Source organism: Meles meles, chromosome 6 (genome assembly GCF_922984935.1).
Source record: "Meles meles chromosome 6, mMelMel3.1 paternal haplotype, whole genome shotgun sequence".
Taxonomy (NCBI): Eukaryota; Metazoa; Chordata; class Mammalia; order Carnivora; family Mustelidae; genus Meles; species Meles meles.
The window spans coordinates 135,582,111-135,600,878 of NC_060071.1; the positions used below are offsets into that span (position 1 = coordinate 135,582,111).

The 18,768-nt window shown below is 41.9% G+C and overlaps 1 protein-coding gene across 18 annotated transcripts in view; it reads right to left on the minus strand.

Moving 5' to 3' along the window:
- The window catches only part of TTLL5 (tubulin tyrosine ligase like 5), a 284,906-nt gene that overhangs the window by 242,014 nt on the left and 24,124 nt on the right, over positions 1 to 18,768 (minus strand). For all 18 annotated transcript variants that reach the window (XR_006818747.1, XR_006818746.1, XR_006818744.1 and 15 more), the window contains exons 6-9: positions 14,097 to 14,227; positions 9,270 to 9,352; positions 1,706 to 1,775; positions 1,214 to 1,298 (exon numbers count right to left, since the gene is read on the minus strand). Coding sequence is in view for 14 of the 18 variants with exons in the window: in XM_046008989.1 (XP_045864945.1) it covers positions 1,214 to 1,298; positions 1,706 to 1,775; positions 9,270 to 9,352; positions 14,097 to 14,227 (369 nt within the window). In the remaining 4 variants the exon portion in view is untranslated. The remainder of the gene's footprint in view (positions 1 to 1,213; positions 1,299 to 1,705; positions 1,776 to 9,269; positions 9,353 to 14,096; positions 14,228 to 18,768) is intronic.

Consider the following 18,768-nt stretch of genomic DNA (forward strand, 5'->3'; position numbering starts at 1 on the left):
CCAGGGTCCTGGGATCGAGTCCCGCATCTGGCTGTCTGCTCAGCAGGGAGCCTGCTTCCCTTCCTCTCTCTCTGCCTGCCTCTCTGCCTACTTGTGATCTCTCTCTGTCAAATAAATAAATAAATTCTTTAAAAGAAAAAAAGAAAATAACAGCTTTCAGAGGACAATAATTCGTGTCAAAGCACCTAAACTTAGAGAGGTAGCCTTCTTTTAACCGTGATATTTCCCATCTTCCAAATGCATTTTCTAAGATACACAAATATAGACCATAGTTTTTAGCCTGTCGTGGCTGACTGCAGACACAAAGTTTAAGTCCTCAACTGCTGGGTCCTATAAGGCCACCAAGCAGAAAAGGAACTTCAGGGCCAGCTAGTTAGTAAAGAGATTTGTATATTAGTTTTGTAGGGGGAAAGAATACAAGCATAGCAAAGTTACATACTTATTCTAAACAATTTAAAAAGCATATGTCACCGGTAGAATTTTCTGGCTGTGGGAAAAAAAACTTCAAATTATTGAGTTTAATTTTGTAAGTAAGTCACTTTCGTTATCTTAAAATCTAAAAAGTACATCAAGAGAAACAGAATGTATATACAACCACTGTAAGGTATATTATCTACAGGTAGGGGGGAAAAAAGCAGCTAATGTCTCCAAAATACAAAAGGGCAACAAGAGGCCATGAAACAGCTCAGGCTACGAGCTCTGGAGTGATATCCACCAGTTCAAAGCCCCACTCCACTACCATCCAGCTGGGAGAGCTCTGAAAAGTGATCAAGTTCTCTCCTCACCCCCGGAAGCCCGTTTCCCCAACTGCAAAACTGCATCAACTACAAGGTCATTGGGAGCACTGAAATCAATGTCTGTTATAGAACAGGTATATCGATATGGGATTTTTTCCTTCCTAGATCGGTTATGAAGAAAAGTGACAAATTATCTCAGTACCCCAGGGTCATCATAACTACCACCGTGGCCTGAAAACACAATGTGATCCTGGATCCCTGCTGGGAAAGGTGTGGGTTTACATAGAGAGGCACGTTCCTACGTGCAGAGATGCAAGGGAGACTGCAAAGTAACATGACTGATGTTCTACCATCTGAAGCCCATCTGGGTACACTCTCATCTTCTGAGTTGAATGTAACAAAAACAGGCTGATCTTGATACACTCGTTACATGGAGCCATTTTGATAAACACCCCTTCCCCCCCCAAATCTCTCACCTAGCCAATCCCTCTTCATAGAGATAGATGACAAGGGGATCATAGGAAGTCACAAGCACGTAGAGGCGCACGTCAAACTTGAAATCTAGGAAAAAAATTTGAAAAAATTATGAAAGAAAGAATAGTCTTCCTCTCCCCACAAAACACATACTGCCTGCATGCCTTGCCCTTTAAGAATAAATCATTAATCATTTCCTACAAATAAATATACATGTATATAGATATATATATCATACACATCCACTGAGAAAGAGAGCTTACATATACAGACTGTGCAGCTCTCACGTAGATGTACTACAAAGCACTTTCTTTTCTATTCTCTCATTTCATCTTCCAAATTATCCTATGAGGTAGGTAAAGCACCAGCCTCATCTCTGGAGCCACAGCTGCCAAGAATTATACCAGCTTCAAAAAGACTTACTAGAGAAGACTGTGAAAATATTCTTTAAAATTAGCAAGACTGAGCCCGTCAAGGGCCCAATCTCAACTCACCGTCTATGAGCAGGGGGTTGTTAATGTAACGGGAGACCAGGATGTTCTCCTCCAGGGAAATCTGGTTCGGCTATTGAGTAAAGAGAAAGAATAAAAGGACAGAAATCCTAACTCACAATGAGGGAGCAGAGTTCTTGACCTTTCAGAAACAATAAAGCGGAAAACTACAACTCTTAAGAAAAGTTTTCTTTCAACCTACCCCCACCTTCAACTGGTCAGGTAACACACCACTTATAAACACTATGGGTATCCAATTACAATGAGGGAAAATAAATTTACATACCACTTCTCACATAATAAAGAGAGCAATAACAGCTTTAAAGATTTACATACATGATATTAAATAGTTATATGCCAAGAAAATAAAAGATGCTTAAAAAATAAATAAAAACGTGCTTTCTCCAAAATGTAAGGTGTGATGGAAATTTTAAAATACTACCATTATTCTTTTTTTTTCTAAGATTTTATTTATTTATTTGACAGACAGATCACAAGTAGGCAGAGAGGCAGGCAGAGAGAGAGGAAGGGAAGCAGGCTCCCCGCTGAGCAGAGAGCCAGATGTGGGGCTCGATCCCAGGACCCTGAGATCATGACCTCAGCCGAAAGCAGAGGCTTTAACCCACTGAGCCACCCAGGTGCCCCTAAAATACTACCATTATTCTTAAGCAAAGGCTTTCATGGTTGCTTAGAGAACTTACAGATCTGTTCCCAATGGATCCTGGCATTTTCCTTGAGAAACAGGACAGATGTTTCATTGATTTATTCAGTTGTATTTCCTATGCTACTTTATAAAGACTGAACTAGATCTTAAAGAGTTTTTCAATGAAAAAAGAGTTGTTATACAATAAAGAATCATGAGGACTGTTCGATACTCATAAGGCACTGAGGATCCAGTGAAGACAGAGAGAATCCCTGCCCTCATAGACCCTAATCCATACTTCCAAAGGGTTTAATATTTAGGTAAGGGACAGCAAAATGTACAAGTTAAAAGAACACAAAGCAGCATATTTACAAGCGCAAGACATGGGACTGTACAGTACAAGGGCAGCCCAGTTACGTGAGTCAGTGACGGAAGGCCTATTCTGGACGAGTAGGCGCAGAAGCGAATGTTGAAAACTACTAGCACATGGTGGAAAGGAAAGGAAGCTGCCACGGAAAGGTGGCAGGCACAAACTTTAGTAGAAAGGAGAGGACGCAGACCACTGACCTGGGGCTAAAAGACCGACCTGAGAAATAATGAAAGGTCTGGTTAGAATATCAGGAGGGAGGGGACACCACCGGCAAAGGGATTTGAACCCCCAACAAAGGAAGTTTAGCCTGAACATGGTGGGAAGGAGGAAATGATTGTGGATTCTTAATAGCAAGATTAAAATATATGGAATAGCACAACTCTAAGTGAGATTAGATGAAGACAGAAAAGTCAGCTGGAAGCCACCACAACCTATACAGGACAAAAGGACTGAAAAAGGGACGTGGCTATATTAATAATTGTAACAATAATGGCTGCAGTAGAAGCAACAGAAGTAACTAGTAACATCTGCATGAAAAGAAATGTAATAAATGCACGGGACATTTGCGACACGTCCAGCTCTGTTCTAATTCTTCACAAGTATTATTTCCTACAGTCCTCACCCAAACCTCTGAGGTAGGTCTATCACCATTCAAATATTACAGACGAGGAAAAAGTCAGAGAGGGTGACAGAGGAGCACTGGAACCCAGCCAGTCCGCCTCTAAAGACTATTCACATCTTTCCCCAAAGTTCTGACCTGAAATACTAACCCCCGAAATCAAAAGACGGTCTTTATAATAATGCATTTGCTACCCCCAAATACTACAGTTACCACGAAATAAGGATAATTTTATGACCTGTAACATCATACACAACCACGATGAGCAACCCCAGAGTTAAGAGAAAGAGATTCCCCACTCATCTCCCACTGTTGCATCACACGGACCCGGCGACGGTCAGTGCTGATTCAGACTCATGGACCTGATCGCCCACACCATTTCCGGACTCCCTTACATTTCTTGATCACTTTCTCACAAGCACTATCTTCATTTTGAGTCGGCTTAGTATGTAAGAAGTGATGAATCATAGTACAAAGGAGCGAGCCTCAGGCTGTGTTCCAAACCTAAAATTAAACAAATGCAGACCTCTTCCCATTGAGTAACACCTGTAGGCTGCGGCAGATACGCGACCATCCAACTTTCCTCGGAACCAGAGACTACACTGGCGATGGCCATCGCTCCATGACAGATCTAATGTCCTTGCCCACTTCCTCCCTCCGCTCCCTCATCATGCACACGTATCCCTTGAGTTATGCATTATCTCGTACATTATTTTACTTTAATATTTGTTCAGTGGTCTGAGCCTCTCATTTCTACCTACATCAGGAGTTAAATTGTAGTTCATCAAAGAAAAGAACAGTTTGGGTATAGTTTCTTTATATAATGTTACATACTAAGAAGCAACTAATGAAAGCTTTTTGGTATTTTCAAGCCTGTTTCCTTTTCATCATTCCCCAACTAACTAACTCATTTCAAACGATTTCAATTCCAAGCTCAAATTGCCCTCCAAAGCATGCTAAAGCAAGATCTAAATTGTTGGGAAAGCTGGAAACATATCCATTTTTCTAACTGGACTTTAAGATTAAAGCTCATGGTATCTGGGGACGCCTGGGTGGCTCAGTGGGTTAAAGCCTCTGCCTTCGGCCCAGGTCATGATTCCAGGGTCCTGGGATCGAGTCCCGCATCGGGCTCTCTGCTCAGCAGGGAGCCTGCTTCCCTTCCTCTCTCTCTGCCTGCTTCTCTGCCTGCTTGTGATCTCTCTCTGTCAAATAAATAAAGTCTTAAAAAAAAAAGCTCATGGTATCTGTTAAGTTATTGTACGGCAGAATGGTACAGTGGTTAAGAGTGTTATGCTCTGGAATCAGCTAGACCTGAGTTATAATCTTGACTCTACCACTTACTAAGGAAATAACAGTAACTACCTAGGGTTCTTCTGAAGACTAACTGAGTTTATATTTGTAAGGTACCACGACAGGCACACATGAAATGCTCAAGACCTACCAGTGTAAACTCAACAGTACCTCTACGGTTCTACCAAGTTCTGTAACTCAACGGCCTTCATCACGGTGCACAACGTGCCATTCCACTCAGAGCTGCGCACCAAGTCATAATGAAGACACATTAGCTTAGTATCAGTGTTAGTATTGAGAGATAATCCCTAGTCCTCAAAAGGCTTTAAGGAGTGCAGCACCTGGCACACAGCAAGGACTCCCTAAATAGTTCTTGAACCATGATAAAAAATAGAGAGCACTTAAGATAACAACATAGAAACAAATAGAGCACTACAAAGAATTATATTCACAAATATAGGGAGTAAATAGAGTGACCTATTCTCCTGCTACTTCAAGATCTCAAAGGAAACATTAATGTTGTATTTACTGCGGCTAATGTGTGAGACGAGGATGACGAAATTTGACCTCCATAATCAAATTTGTGTCTTAATCAGAAAATGCCAGATCTTTCCCTCCTCAACTTGAATATACTAAATTGGGAAAATACGGCATTTAGTCATGGTTACTGAGGGAGCTGGGGCAAACACAACTGTGCTCCTCTGTGCTGTATTTCTAGAGGTAAAGAGCACATCTTAAGAAGCCATGTTAGCTGACAGGCTAAGGCACTTCCGTCTATAAGAGCTCACGCTTCTCCCTTCAGTATTTCATAAAAGTAACGCCTTTTCTATCCTTTATCCTGTTCTTGTAATGGTAAAAGTTGCTATTTGTAGACATTTTCCAGAAGGTTATGTCTATAATTGGGAATTTTTAATAAGAGGCCCTCTCCAGTGGGGAAGACAAGGAAAGATGTTTTCATTTGGCCTTCACACCTAACTCCACCCACCCCCCAAGTCCCTCACCCACTCCGGTTAGTTCTGTTCACAGACCCTCCGCCTGAGCACCCCCCCGCCCCAAATCTAAAAGGAAAGCAGGCAGCAGCCTTGGAAAGAGTTACTTCATCCAGTTGGCTAATGGGTCACATATTCCATGGGAAAGGATCCAGGTATGGAAAAGACAGGATGGTGAGGCCTTGTGTGTAAGGAGAGAGAGAAGAGTATTAACTACATGGTTTGTAGGTCTGAGTAAAAGGTGATAAAATTCCAGTTTTTGGAGTGAAATGGGAATATTTTCCCATTATGTCCACATGTTGCCAGCTCCCCTGGTGCCTGCTGGCATCTTCCCAGGCTTCTGTCTGGCACCTTCACCAAATACCTCAAAGAATCAGACTCATTCCAAAGCTTCACTGAGGGGGAGGAGGAGGGCAAAGGGTCCTGCCAAGTACTTTGATCTATGCAGGGGGTCTCTAGGGATTCAGCCCAGGGAGAAGTGGGAGGGAGAAGGAAAGCCTGCCAAACGCATTCTCTAAAGACTTGTCACCCTCTATGAGACTCCATCCAGGGAAGAGTTAGGGCACCGGGTTCTCAGCCCCACCAAGGAAAGTTTAACTTTTCTATTCTTTATGATGTTCGTTTCAAAATAACAAATCACTAGAGCAAAAGTGCATTCCAAAAGAAAAACGTCCCAGATGAGCTGGAAATAGATCCTATTCCTTTTGACTCATGTCTAAGAAAATAAAAAGCAAACTTGTACCACAGTTGACTTTCAATAGCAATTCCATTTGGCAGCTAAAACCCAAACCCAAACGAGTGCCGTCTATGAGATTCAAACAACACTGGAGCTCCTGGCACGGAGCTGAAGGAAAAGCTGTCAGACAGGAGCCTACACGCCAAGGTCAGAACAGAAACAAGAAAAGAGAGCTCTAAGGCATATGACCAGGGCCTTCTGTCATAAGAGATTCAGGGGCAAAAGGCCTCCAGAGGGACTGACCCAGGGCCAGGTAACAGGACTTGTAGCCTAGGCCTCAGGCTGGAGTAGCTCCTGTACCAGAACGAGGCCCAGTAAGGTCTGGCCATCAGTAATCACCGAATGGTTTTCAGTCCAGACTGAATTTAAGGATTTTTCGATGCGGAAGACCTCTCAGAAAGTTAGTTTGTGCACATGTAGGAAATAGCTCGGACCACATAAAAAGAAAATTGGGGAATTTGACAACAGAGTACTTGACCACACACACACACATATCTACCTCCCCTTCTTCCCTTCCAGAGTCCCACTGGAAGGACAGAGAAGATATTTTTAAAAGAAAGAAATGATAACAAAGTTAGAAAACATTCACAGGAGCCAGTAAGAGACCAAAAGTTGAAGGAAACCCTCAAAGACAGAAAGCAGATGGGATCAGGTTGAGAAAACAGAGCAGAGGAAGCAAAATACCAGAGGTGAGAACAATCATCTCAAGGAGCCTCTGAGAAGCTCCAAGCTGGCAGGAAACAAACATGAGAAGCAGGAGTGGGCCAAGGAATGAAAATCAGATAATTAATTCTTAATTAATTCAGGGGGCTTCCTCCAACATCCAGAGCTTTGCCCTCAGGATAAAACCTGATGATAATACTCTGAGGAGGACATCTTGTGTGGGCCGAGGGATCTGAGAGAAGAGTGGAATTTGAGGCCGCTCTATCCCTACAACAGACACAGAGAGGAAAAGACAGAAAAGATAGTGCTGCCCAGAAGAGAAATCACCAGAATCTTCCTCTGTAATTCACAGTTAGGCCTGTTCTGTTTCGGCAGGGGGTGGCAGGAAGAAGCATGCTCCTCACTCACACCCACCTGAGGCACAGCCTGTCAGGGAACACCGGTTTGCCCTTGCACCAAACTGAGCTCGCCTTCTGTCCAGGGAGAAACTTGCAGGGAATCAGTCCTACACAAGAGTACCCAAAACCCCTGCCAGCTGTCAGTTTCAGTCAGTCTAGTCTTTAGTTCACAAATACACCCAAGGTCACTGACACTGAGAAAACCCAACAGCAGGGGGTAAAAAAAGACAATCCCCAAAAAACTCATGAAACAAAAGAGAACTTTCCAAAAAACTTTCAACTGATATCCTCACTAAGGCCAATAGGCAAACCCCATCCATTAATCCATTAAGCAACAACAGGCTTTTTTTAATTAAAAAAAAAAAAAAGGCAAACAGAAAGTAAGGATTTCTATAAAATATGATAGCCAACAGAGAAATACAGTAGATAAAATGAATACTAAAATGGATAAAGCCCAAACCAGTGATCCAGAAAGATCAAGATGGGGGAAAACAGAGAATTTAATACCAGAGGAAAGTTGACATAAAGGAAAGACCCAGGACGCCTCAAAAATGAGGTCTAGAAGCAGAAACAAAGGCAAAAAAAAAAAAAAAGGATAATTTTCCCTAAACCAAAGCAAAACACTAGTTTCCAGACTAAAAGGGCTGACCAAATGTCCAGGAGTAAAAATGAAGAAAGACCCAGAGTGAAATACTGGTTCAATTTCAGGATTCCAGGGGTGTCTGGCTGGCTCAGTGGGAGAAACATGTGACTCCCGGTCTTGGGGTCGTGAGTTCAAGCCCCACGTTGGGTGTAGAGAGTACTTAAACAAATAAAACGTAGAAAATTTTTTTCAGAATTCCAATGCTGTGAGGTTACTATTGAGTTTAATTCTTTTTACTCAACTTATAGATAAAGCAGAGAAATGGAATCACAGTTATTGAAGATAGTATAATTGTATAAACTTTCAAAATATAACAACAATAAAGCACAGGAATGTGGAAGGGAGGGCAGGAGGTTATGTGAATATAATACACATCAAACTGGGGCTTAACAAACACAACGTAAAGCCAAGAAAAGAAACATAAAATCAACTCCATTAGGTTATAAACTACTGTTAAAAGTCTTCTAGGAAGTGAGCCTGGGGTTGAGATTTTACTTTATTTATTCTGTATTTGTTCAACTTACAAACCACTTTTAATAAGGGTTTTGCAAAGAATCAAGATACTGACAAGTTTTGAATAAAAGAAGAGGATGAGGAGGAGGGAGGGAGATGCAGGAACAGCATCAAGGATGCCATACCGAACTGAGGTTAATTTCCTCGATGATCTCGAGGGCAGGAACCCACAATTCTCACGCTAGAAACTAAATGTATATGCTACCAATTAATGCTTGGTACTGAGGAATTAATATGACAGTATTCTACAAGTAGAAAAGGAACCTCTTTTCTGCTGACACCAAAGGCTTCTTTCTCTTACATCAAATGTTTCCCTAACATTTGATCAACTGACTTTTTAGCCACGGACTAACTGCTAGAACAGGAAGAGGTTACTGCTGGTAAGGTGACTAGTAGCCAACTCATACCCACCCTCAACTCACACGTCTGAATGCAGATTTCAGAACGGAGCACCTACTCTTAATTGAAAAAAAAAAATCATATTAGTAGCTAAGACAAAGGGTGAAACAAGAGAAAACTAGTAAGAAGACAGGGTAAGGGGGCGCCTGGCTGGCTCAGCCGGTGAAGCATATCACTCCTGATCTTGGGATCATGAGTTCAAGCCCCACATGGGGTTGTAAAACTTACTTTAAAAAAAAAAAAAGAAGAAGAAGAAAGAAATTAGAAGAGGAAGAAGAGATGGTGCCCCCTGCTGCATACTTACATTGTTGATCAGGTAGACGCCCCGCCCCCTAGAAGAGGCCACTGGTTTTACTATCCAAGGTCCCCGGTCCTTTGAATATGAATCTGCTCAAAATATTGGGAGATTAAAAGAGGGACAGAGAGAAACAAAGAGAAAGAAAGGACAAGAGTTTATTATTTTAAATTTCAACAATGGTGTATCCACTCAGACACCCAAAGAAATTTCCATATTTCTAAGTGGAGGGCGGCCCGCCTAAAATACCTGTATTTTTGAACTGGCTTCAAACACCAACACAAAAACAGAGAGGGGAAGGAAAGGAAGAAGGAGGAGGCAGCAAAACTACACATTACTTCCACCATTTCCCCTCTTTCTTGAATGAGAGGATGAAAACAAAATAAGGCAACTCTCTCATACTGGTCTATGACTATCACAGACAGCCTACGGGAATCTGAGAGTCTCGCCTCCGTCAACCCAAGGACCTCCGAGGGCTCCCGCTGCAGACAGTGCCACTGGGGATCAAACACTAGATCGCCTGAAATGATAGCATTCCTTAAGTGATTTCTCTTAGCTTGGATGAAAAAAATCGCTGTCAGTCAAACTGTGTGCAAGTGGCACAAAAGGACAATAATTTACAAGTGATCGAAAGGAGCCCTTCACTTTCTTTTTGTACAATACAGTGATTGAACATCTACATACATTATGAAACAGCACAATGAGCATAGTTACCATCTGTCCCCACACAGTTACTACGATATTGACTGCCTTCCCTACGCTGTACTTTTCGTGTCCGTGACTCATTTATTTCATAACTGGAAGCTTGTACCTCCTCTCCCCTTCACCTGTTTCACCCTCCGCCCCCCGGCCCTCACCGCCTCCTGTGACAACCACCAGCGTGTTCTCCGTATTGAAAAGTCTTCTCATTTTTGTTTATCTATTTGTCTTGTTTTTTAATATTCCACATATAAGTGAAATCATACAGTGTTTGTCTTTCTCTGACGGATTTCATTAGTGTAATACCATCTAGGTCCACCCATGTTGTCATGAATGGCGAGATTTCATTCTTTTTATGGCTGAGTCACATTCCATCGTGTGTATATATACCACACCTTTATCCATCGTCTATCAATGGACAGTGAGGTTGCTTCCAGAATCTGGCTGTTGTAAATGATGTAGCAATAAGCACAGAACTTTTTGAATTAGTGTTTTCATCTTCTTCCTGTAAACACCGAGAGCTGGAATTGCTGGGTCATATGCTATCCCCATTTTCATTTTTTCAGGAACCTCCACACTGTTTTCCATAGTGGCTGCATCAATTTCCTTTCCCATCAACAGTACACAAGGGGCTCCCTTTTCTCTACAACCTCACCAATACCTGTCATTTCCTGTCTTTTTGATACTAGGACACTCTGCCAGGTGTGAGGTGACACCTCGTTGGGGTTCGGATTTGCGTTTCCCCGATGAGGAGTGATGCTGAGCATCTTTCCGCATGTCTGTTCTTTTTTTTTTTCTTTTTTACAGATTGAGAGAGAGAGAGAGAGAGATTACAAGTAGGCAGAGCAGCAGCCAGAGAGGGGAGGAAGCAGGCTCCCTGCCAAGCAGAGAGCCCGATATGGGGCTCGATCCCAGGACCCTGAGATCATGACCTGAGCTGAAGGCAGAGGCTTAACCCACTGAGCCACCCAGGCGCCCCTCCGCATGTCTGTTCTTGATTCAACCCTCTCCCATCTCCTCTGGGATCCCACTCCCTTGTTCATATCTTCAAGCTCACTCTCCTCTCTGGGGTGCTTCTTCCCTTTTTCTCTAATAATCACCTCTTCCTCCATCCCTGAAACTTTCAGAATCTATTACCCTTGGCCAGAACTCAACCCTGGCTTTACAGCTGCCTGCAAATCACCCCGTGGAAACCTGTAGGCCTCTCAAATCCATATCCGGCCCCAAATTTCACACTCTTCATCCCTTTTAATAGCTGTTCCTTTATAGTCCTGGTTACACTCCCTAGTGAAAGACGTGCCGAGGCTCCTGCCTTCTCACAGTAACCCCTCTGCAGCCATCCTTGACCCTTGCCTCACTACTCACAGCCAGGTGGTTCACTTTATTCTACCACTCTTTCTGCTCCCTCTCTTCTACTCCAGCTACCTAGCTCAATCCAACTACGCTTCTTGTCTGGATTACCGTCGTAACCTCCAAGTGATCACTGTGTTCTTCCCCTCGCGCCCTCCGATTCATTTCACAGTTATTTTTCTAAAGGCTAACCTGTTTGTGCCCCTTTCCTTCTTGAAACTCTCCTAGTGCCCACACTCAAGTGAGCTACAGAGGGACAGGAACACAAGAGTCATGGAGAAAATGGAAATTTCTGGGTTACAATATGCTAGGGGGACACCAAAAGAAGAGAAGAACTTAAGACAGACTTCGTGAAGAAGAGGAACGTCTCTTTGAAAGAGGACGTGGTACCAGTAGGTGGGTTTCTCCCCTGAGACGTAACCTGAGCAACACAACTAACCTAACAGTGTTGGATCCTTCCCCCACCGCCAAATGAATTTTAGCGTAGAGGTCATAGATTCTGGACAACTGGTAAAGGATCACTGGCATCCCGCCAAGACTGAAACCAAGAAGACCCTTTTACTATCATGTTGTCCCTGCTCCCCCTTTTCCACAAACACAGTGAGTCCCTGCTGTGGTGTTTGGTGATGACGTCAGTAAGTGTTTTGTTTGGGGGACTAAGGAACACCATTTGCCTATAGTAACTGCCCTGGGGCTAAGCGTGGTGGCTTTGAGTTATGGCTATATTAATTCCATGTGTTCTGCTGAACTTTTAAATTCATTTTTGTTAAAAAATAGCACGCACACAAGTTTGAATAATACACTAAAGAAGCAATCCTACTAAAAGACAGGTCATGCTTGAACTGATGGAGGAACCCTAAGTCTATCCAGTCATCTGAAGGAACGCCCCCACCCCTCAACCTGCCTCTAAAGGGTGAACAGGAGAATAAGAAATAGCAGAGAAAGGACAAACGGAATTTTCATCTCAGATTCCTGTAGACTTCAACAGGGAATTATTGTAGAATTTAACAGAAGGAGTTCACATCTGGGACATGCTGCTAACACATTAACTGAAGTATTTTTATGCTATCATGTTGGCTTATTGCATAATTTTTTACCTTTACTACATAACAATACATCTCAACATAACTCGAAATAAGGAGTAATATGAACATTTATTAAGCACCTATCAGGTACCATTCCAAGTGCCTTCCATGTATGAACCTACTTAAACATCACAACAACACGATGAGGTCAATACTAGTAATAATCCCATTTTGCAGAGGAGGCAGCTAAGACACAGAGTGTTTTAAAGTAAGGTGGCTAAAGTCACATAACAAAAATTCTTAACTAAGTTTTCAGCTTTGCATCCACTGTCATTTTGAACTTAATTCATTTAATTACTAGTCTCTTCTGAGCCATTTCAGAGCCTTCTGTGGGCAAACACTGAACTGGCAATGGTCCCTGCTGGAACAGGGAGTGCTATCAGAGAAACGGCCTCACTGACGTGAAGCGGGAAATCCCAATGACAGAAATCCCAGAGGACGAACACCCCTCATAGGGCAACCAGACCAGACTTTCTTAACCAGTCTAACAGGTTGAGAAAATCACAAGTCAGGAAGTCTAGAGAGAACTTTCTCTTCTTCTCTCTGTGCTTCCTAAGACAGGCAGAGTCTCTCTCCTGGACATACTGAGAAGAAGGGTATCTATGTGTCTGTCCTTCCAGACTCTTCTCACAGAAGAGGCCTCTCTCACTGGTGGTACTGGGAAATGGACATGTGCACACACAGCCCCGGGTCTTCAAGCAGTAAGGCCTGGTGGTGAAGAACACGGGCTCTGAAACCGAACCACAGAGTCTGAACCACACTTTGCAAACTACACAACTTACGGAAAGCTCCTGACCTCTCAGTATGTTTGTCTGATCATCTGTAAAACTGGGAATAACAACGGTACCCACCTCAGAGTAGAAATGCCACTCAGAAGAGGGCCTAATAGAAACGAGATGTTCGTTCCATGTTAGCTTTTACTACTGTTACTTTTCAGACTCTCACAAAAGACCTGCCTCCCACCTTCTCTGTGCTCACGCCTCTTCCATGCACCAGGCCTCCTGACTCAGGCTCTGCCCCCAGGGAGGAAAGTCTGAAATAGCCCATTTCGTCTACTTGCACCTGGGGAAGATAGCTGACTTCAAGACAAAAGGAATTAGAAGGCCCCATTGAGACTGGGAAGCAAGCCACATGTTCCTAGTGAGCTTTACAGGCAAGAGAGCGGACATTTAGATCCCTATTGGGCTAACACCTGTCAGGGAACTCCAACCAGAGTGTGACTAACGGGTACCTCTACACCCTCACACTAAACAATGTGTGATACTTGTACCTTGTAAGTCATACAAATCGAGAAATCAAGGGGATAGGAATATTCCTTAAATGGCAAGAAAAAGCAGACAACAAAAAGGGAGCATATATAGTTCAAAGGCAGAAGTATATACACCCTTCCATAGGCACGGACTCATGCTGGTGAAGAAACGTTCTGTACCAGACAGGGGCACAGGTGTGACACCCATGTATCCTTCTAGAAATGAGAGCAACAAGCGTACTAAAAATAAACATACAGGGACACAATCACAATGAAAATGGTTTTAAAGTCATCCCTCCAGCTCTTTTACTAAAGAACCACACTGTTTTAAGGATTTGAAAAGCCCTAATTAGTTACTGACTCAAGGTGGCCCCTGGGGTAAGTCTGCCCTGAGCTCAGTTGCGGGGGTGAGGTGGCGGGGGAGGAAGGGGGCATTCACAGCCAAGCACTTACTACAGAATTCCGCATACTCGGCTGGCAGAAGGAAGGTCTGAGGGAGGATGTGAAAAGCCTTGAATCCGTGTGTATGCTGCATTCGAATGATGTTTTTGTAGAGTCGGTCTTTCCGGGTTAGTTCATAGGACCTAAAAATCATAAAAGTTTTCCATTTCAGTAAAGTCTGACTCTGAGGCTTTCCTGTGTTACCACATACAACAGAGCTCGTAGTTCAGAGCTGGAATGGGTACCCAGGACAGTAATACATGAGATTGACCACCCTGTCAACCCCAAAGTTTAGTAATCATTTTCATGAACTGGATTTCTTCATTCAGATTTATCCACTGAGGTATAACTGACCTACAGTAAGATTTGCCCTTTTTAGTATATAATTCTATGAGTTCGAACAAACATATACAATTATTTAATCGCTACCACAAATGGTTCTAGCATCCCAAGAAGTTACCTCGGGTCCCTTTGGAGCCAATCCTTCCATCCCCTTCTGCCACTGGTAAGTATTCATCTGTTTCCTGTCCCTCTTGTTTTGTCTCTTCTAGAAGGTCAAGTTCATGGAATCACATATATATGTCCTTTTGAGACTGGCTCCTTTCCCCGAGACTGGCAACAACTGAGATTCATCCCTGCTGTTGCCTGCATAGGATCTCACTCCTTTTTAGGGCTCAGGAGTAATCCATTGCTCAGAAAGACCGCAGTTTCCTTATTCATTTACCAGTGGATGGACATGTAAGCTCTTTTCAGTTTTTGAAGATTATGAATAAAACCACTAAAAGCATTACGCACAGACTTTTGTAAGAATGTAAGTTTTTGTACGGACGTAAGTTGCGATCTCTCCAGGAATGAGACTGCCAAGTTCAGTAAGACTGTTCAGTAAGTTCTATTAGTTATCTATTGCTGCATTATAAATTACTGCCACAACATTATAGCTCAAAACAATGATAAACATTTTCTATCTTATAGTTTCTGTGGGTTAGGAGTGTGGGGGTAGCAGGCCTGGGTAGTTCTATTCAAGGGTCTCTCACGAGGCTACAGTCAAGACGCTGACCAGAGCTGTGGTCATGAGGCTTGACTGAGGCTGAAGAACCCACTTGATGAACAGCTCTCTCGCCTGGGGCTGGTGGTTGACAAGAAGCCTCAGTCCCTTCCCATGTGAATTCTTCTGTAAGGCTGACCGAGTGTCTTCGTGACATGATGGCTGGTTTCTCCAAGATCAGGTGATTCAAGAGGGAAAGGGAACAAGGAAGAAGCTGCAATGTCTTTAATGACAGCCTCAGAAGCAACAGGCCGTCACTTCTGCCATATTCTATCCATTAGAAGTCACAAAGGCTGGCTTACACCCAAGAACAGAGAAATTAAGCTCAACTTTTTGAAGGCCACGTCAAGGAATCTGTGGACATGTTTTAGAACTAACACATGTGTGAGTATATATTGAACTTTCTAAGCAACTATGACCCAAAGTGGCTGCACCGTTTTGCACTTCCCACTGGCAAAGTTTCCACCTTCCATTGCACTGAGTCCTGACCAGCATTTGGTGGTGTCTAGTTTTTCTGTTTTGTTTTCAGCCGTTCCAACAGGTAGGTAGTAGTACCTCAAGTGGTTTTAATTCACATTCCACTATTGACTACTGATGTGGAACATCTTTTCACGTCTATCTTCTTTGGTGAAGCATCTGTTCAAATATTTTTAGCCCATTTTGCAAAAAGAAGAGCTGTTTATTATTGAGTTTTGAGAGTTCACTATACACTCTGGATACAAATTCCTAATCAGATATGTCTTCTGCAAATATCTTCTCCCAGTCTGTGGCTTATTTTTTCATTTTCTTAACAATGTCTTTCAAAGAGCAGACATTTTAAATCTGGAAGAAACCAATTTATCCATATTTTTCTCCTATGGAATGTGCATTTACTGTTATGTCTAAGAAATCTTTACTAAATCCAAGCACATAAAGATTTTCTCCTATGTTTTCTTCTAGAATTTTTTACAGTTTTAGGTCTTACATTTAAATCTGATCCTTTTTGCCAAATGGGTCTTATGAGTATAAAATCTGTTCTAAAGCAGACTTCAAATACGAAAAAGCAAGAAAGGCTGTTTCTAAGTTTGACTTTTGATAAATATATTCAAATTTTCAAGGTCAAGAAACCAAATACATCAAATAAATTCTAGCTTCATTAGCAGCCTGTGACGATTCACTACTAAAAATAATTATGAAATATTTTAGGAACACTACATGTTGTATGTTCATTGAATCACAATTCTTTAGTAGCAGGAAAAAAAAATCTAGATTACCCAAATAATGAAAATACACTAGTACCCCAACTAACAAGTTCTAAACCCAAAGCATTCTGGGAATTTTTACACAAAGATATTTGGAAGATGTGACCTTCTGAGAAACATGGCCTGGGCAAAGGCTGGCATACTTGAAAATAGTACCATTCAGGAAAACAAAATATATGGCTACCTTACACATATTTAACAGCAATAATTGTCCAACCTTTGCTATAACTACACGGAACTCACATCATCATTAGTAAAACAAGAACCAAGGGTCTGATATGTTTCTCCTACATAGCGTCCAAGATAGACCTTAATTTTGAACTACAGTGGGCCTACTGGAGTAAAGTCTCAGATCACTACTTTAAGAATCCCACTGACGGGTGCCTGAGTGGCTCAGTTGGTTGGGCAGCTCCCGTGTCGGGCTCCCAGCTCCGCGGAGAGTCTGTGTCTCCCTCTTACCTTCTCCCCTCTCATGTTCTCTCTCACATAAGTAAAATCTTAAAAAAAAAAAAGAAAAAGAAAAAGAATCCCACTGACAACTAAATTTACATCCTTAGAAGATGGATATGTAAAAGATAAAATGTTAAAGAAAAGCAAGGAAATGACCCCCATAAACTTTAGGCAGCAAAAGCCACCTATGAGTGAGTACATTCTGGAGTTCTACAGCAGCTACTTCAGTTGGCCTCAGCTGGACTCATGAGCTCCACTACCGGCTTCCAGTCATGGTTTCTTCCACTAATTAAAAACCATCTAAGAATCTTTGCTGTAACCACTAAAAACTTACGGTGCCTGTTCCTCCGTTCTAACTTTTCACTATGATTTCTTAAATTCAAAGGAAGCTTTGACAAGTCTAGGTATCATAAACCCATTGTCCTCTTCATAAATGCAGAGAAGAGGTCCTTAAATTTCAGATAAGAATTACCTAGAAAGTGAATTACTAAATTCTGTAATTAGTGAATTACTAAATCACCTAGAAAGTGAATTACTAAAAATTACTGTTCCTGGGCCCCAGCCCTCACAATTCTGGAATAAAGACAAGGATTCTGCATTTTATAAAAGTGGCCCAGGTGATTTTGGTACAGATGGTCCACACTATGTTGATTTAGTCCAGAACAGTAATTCCTAAAATTCCCAGATACAAATCACCCTAGTGCTTTTTAAATATATAGCTTTCTAGGTATATATTTACCTGGGAAGATTAAGCAAGCACCTAGAAGGCACTTATTTATTTATTTATTTATTTTTTATTATGTTCAGTTAGCCAACATATAGTACATCATCAGTTTTTGATGTAGAGTTCAATGATTAACTGTGTATAACACCCAGTGCTCATCACAACACGTGTCATCCTTGATATTCATCACCCAGTAGAAGGTACTTTTTAAATATACACGTTCCCTGGATACAGTGAGTCCCTGATCTATGATTGTATATTTTTGTGTGTGTGTGATTGTCTATTTTTAAAAAGGATCCTCAGTGATGTTTCTCATCAGTTAGAAATAATGAGCAGAGGACAAGGAAAAGAAATGCATTCTCCTATAGATGCCCAATCCTAGTGGTCTCCAAATTCTTCTGCTTAATGCCCCCTATACAAATTTTGGGAAACTATGTATCCTTTAGTTGACATCTAAGATTCTTCATCAAAAACTTAAATAGGGGCATCTGGGAAGCTCAGTCAGTTAAGCATCTGCCTTCAGCTCAGGTCATGATTCCAGGGTCCTGGGACCGAGTCCCACACTGAGCTCCCTACTCAGTGGGGTCTGCTCCTCCCTCTCCCTCTGCCCCTTCCCCAGCTTGTGCACTCTCTTCCTCACTCTCTCTTTCAAATAAATAAAATCTTAAAAAAAAAACACAATAACTTAAATTGTTCCAAATGAGCCAATGAATGGTAAATATTATTTTTAAATAAAACCCTAACACTACCCTTTTCAGTATTTTCAAGGGAACCTTAATAACATCAGGATTCAACAGCCACCATACCTTTTAAAAATACTATCAAAGGGAAAGCTCTTTTCTGTCAGTACATTTTTCACTTTTTAAAATATACTTCTTACTAGAGGTAATATATATGCAGAAAAGTCTACAAATCACAAATGCAAAGCATGATGAATTTTGGTCACCTGTGTGAGCACCCCCAGAAGCCGTCTTCATCCTCCCACCCAAGAATTATCCCCCAGTCACCCTTGCTTTTAATTCTTCTATGCCATTTCCCCCAGAGAATGGCTTAGCCTCAAAGAACATATTTAATGCTTGCAGATCTTTTATATCATAGCATACCTTCTCTACAATAAAATATGCATGCGAATTAATATGCATTATTTTCAAATTCCCTGTAATCATTTGGCTACAAAACCACTGACACTAAATTGACTCTCACTGCAACTACTGTAGTACACGA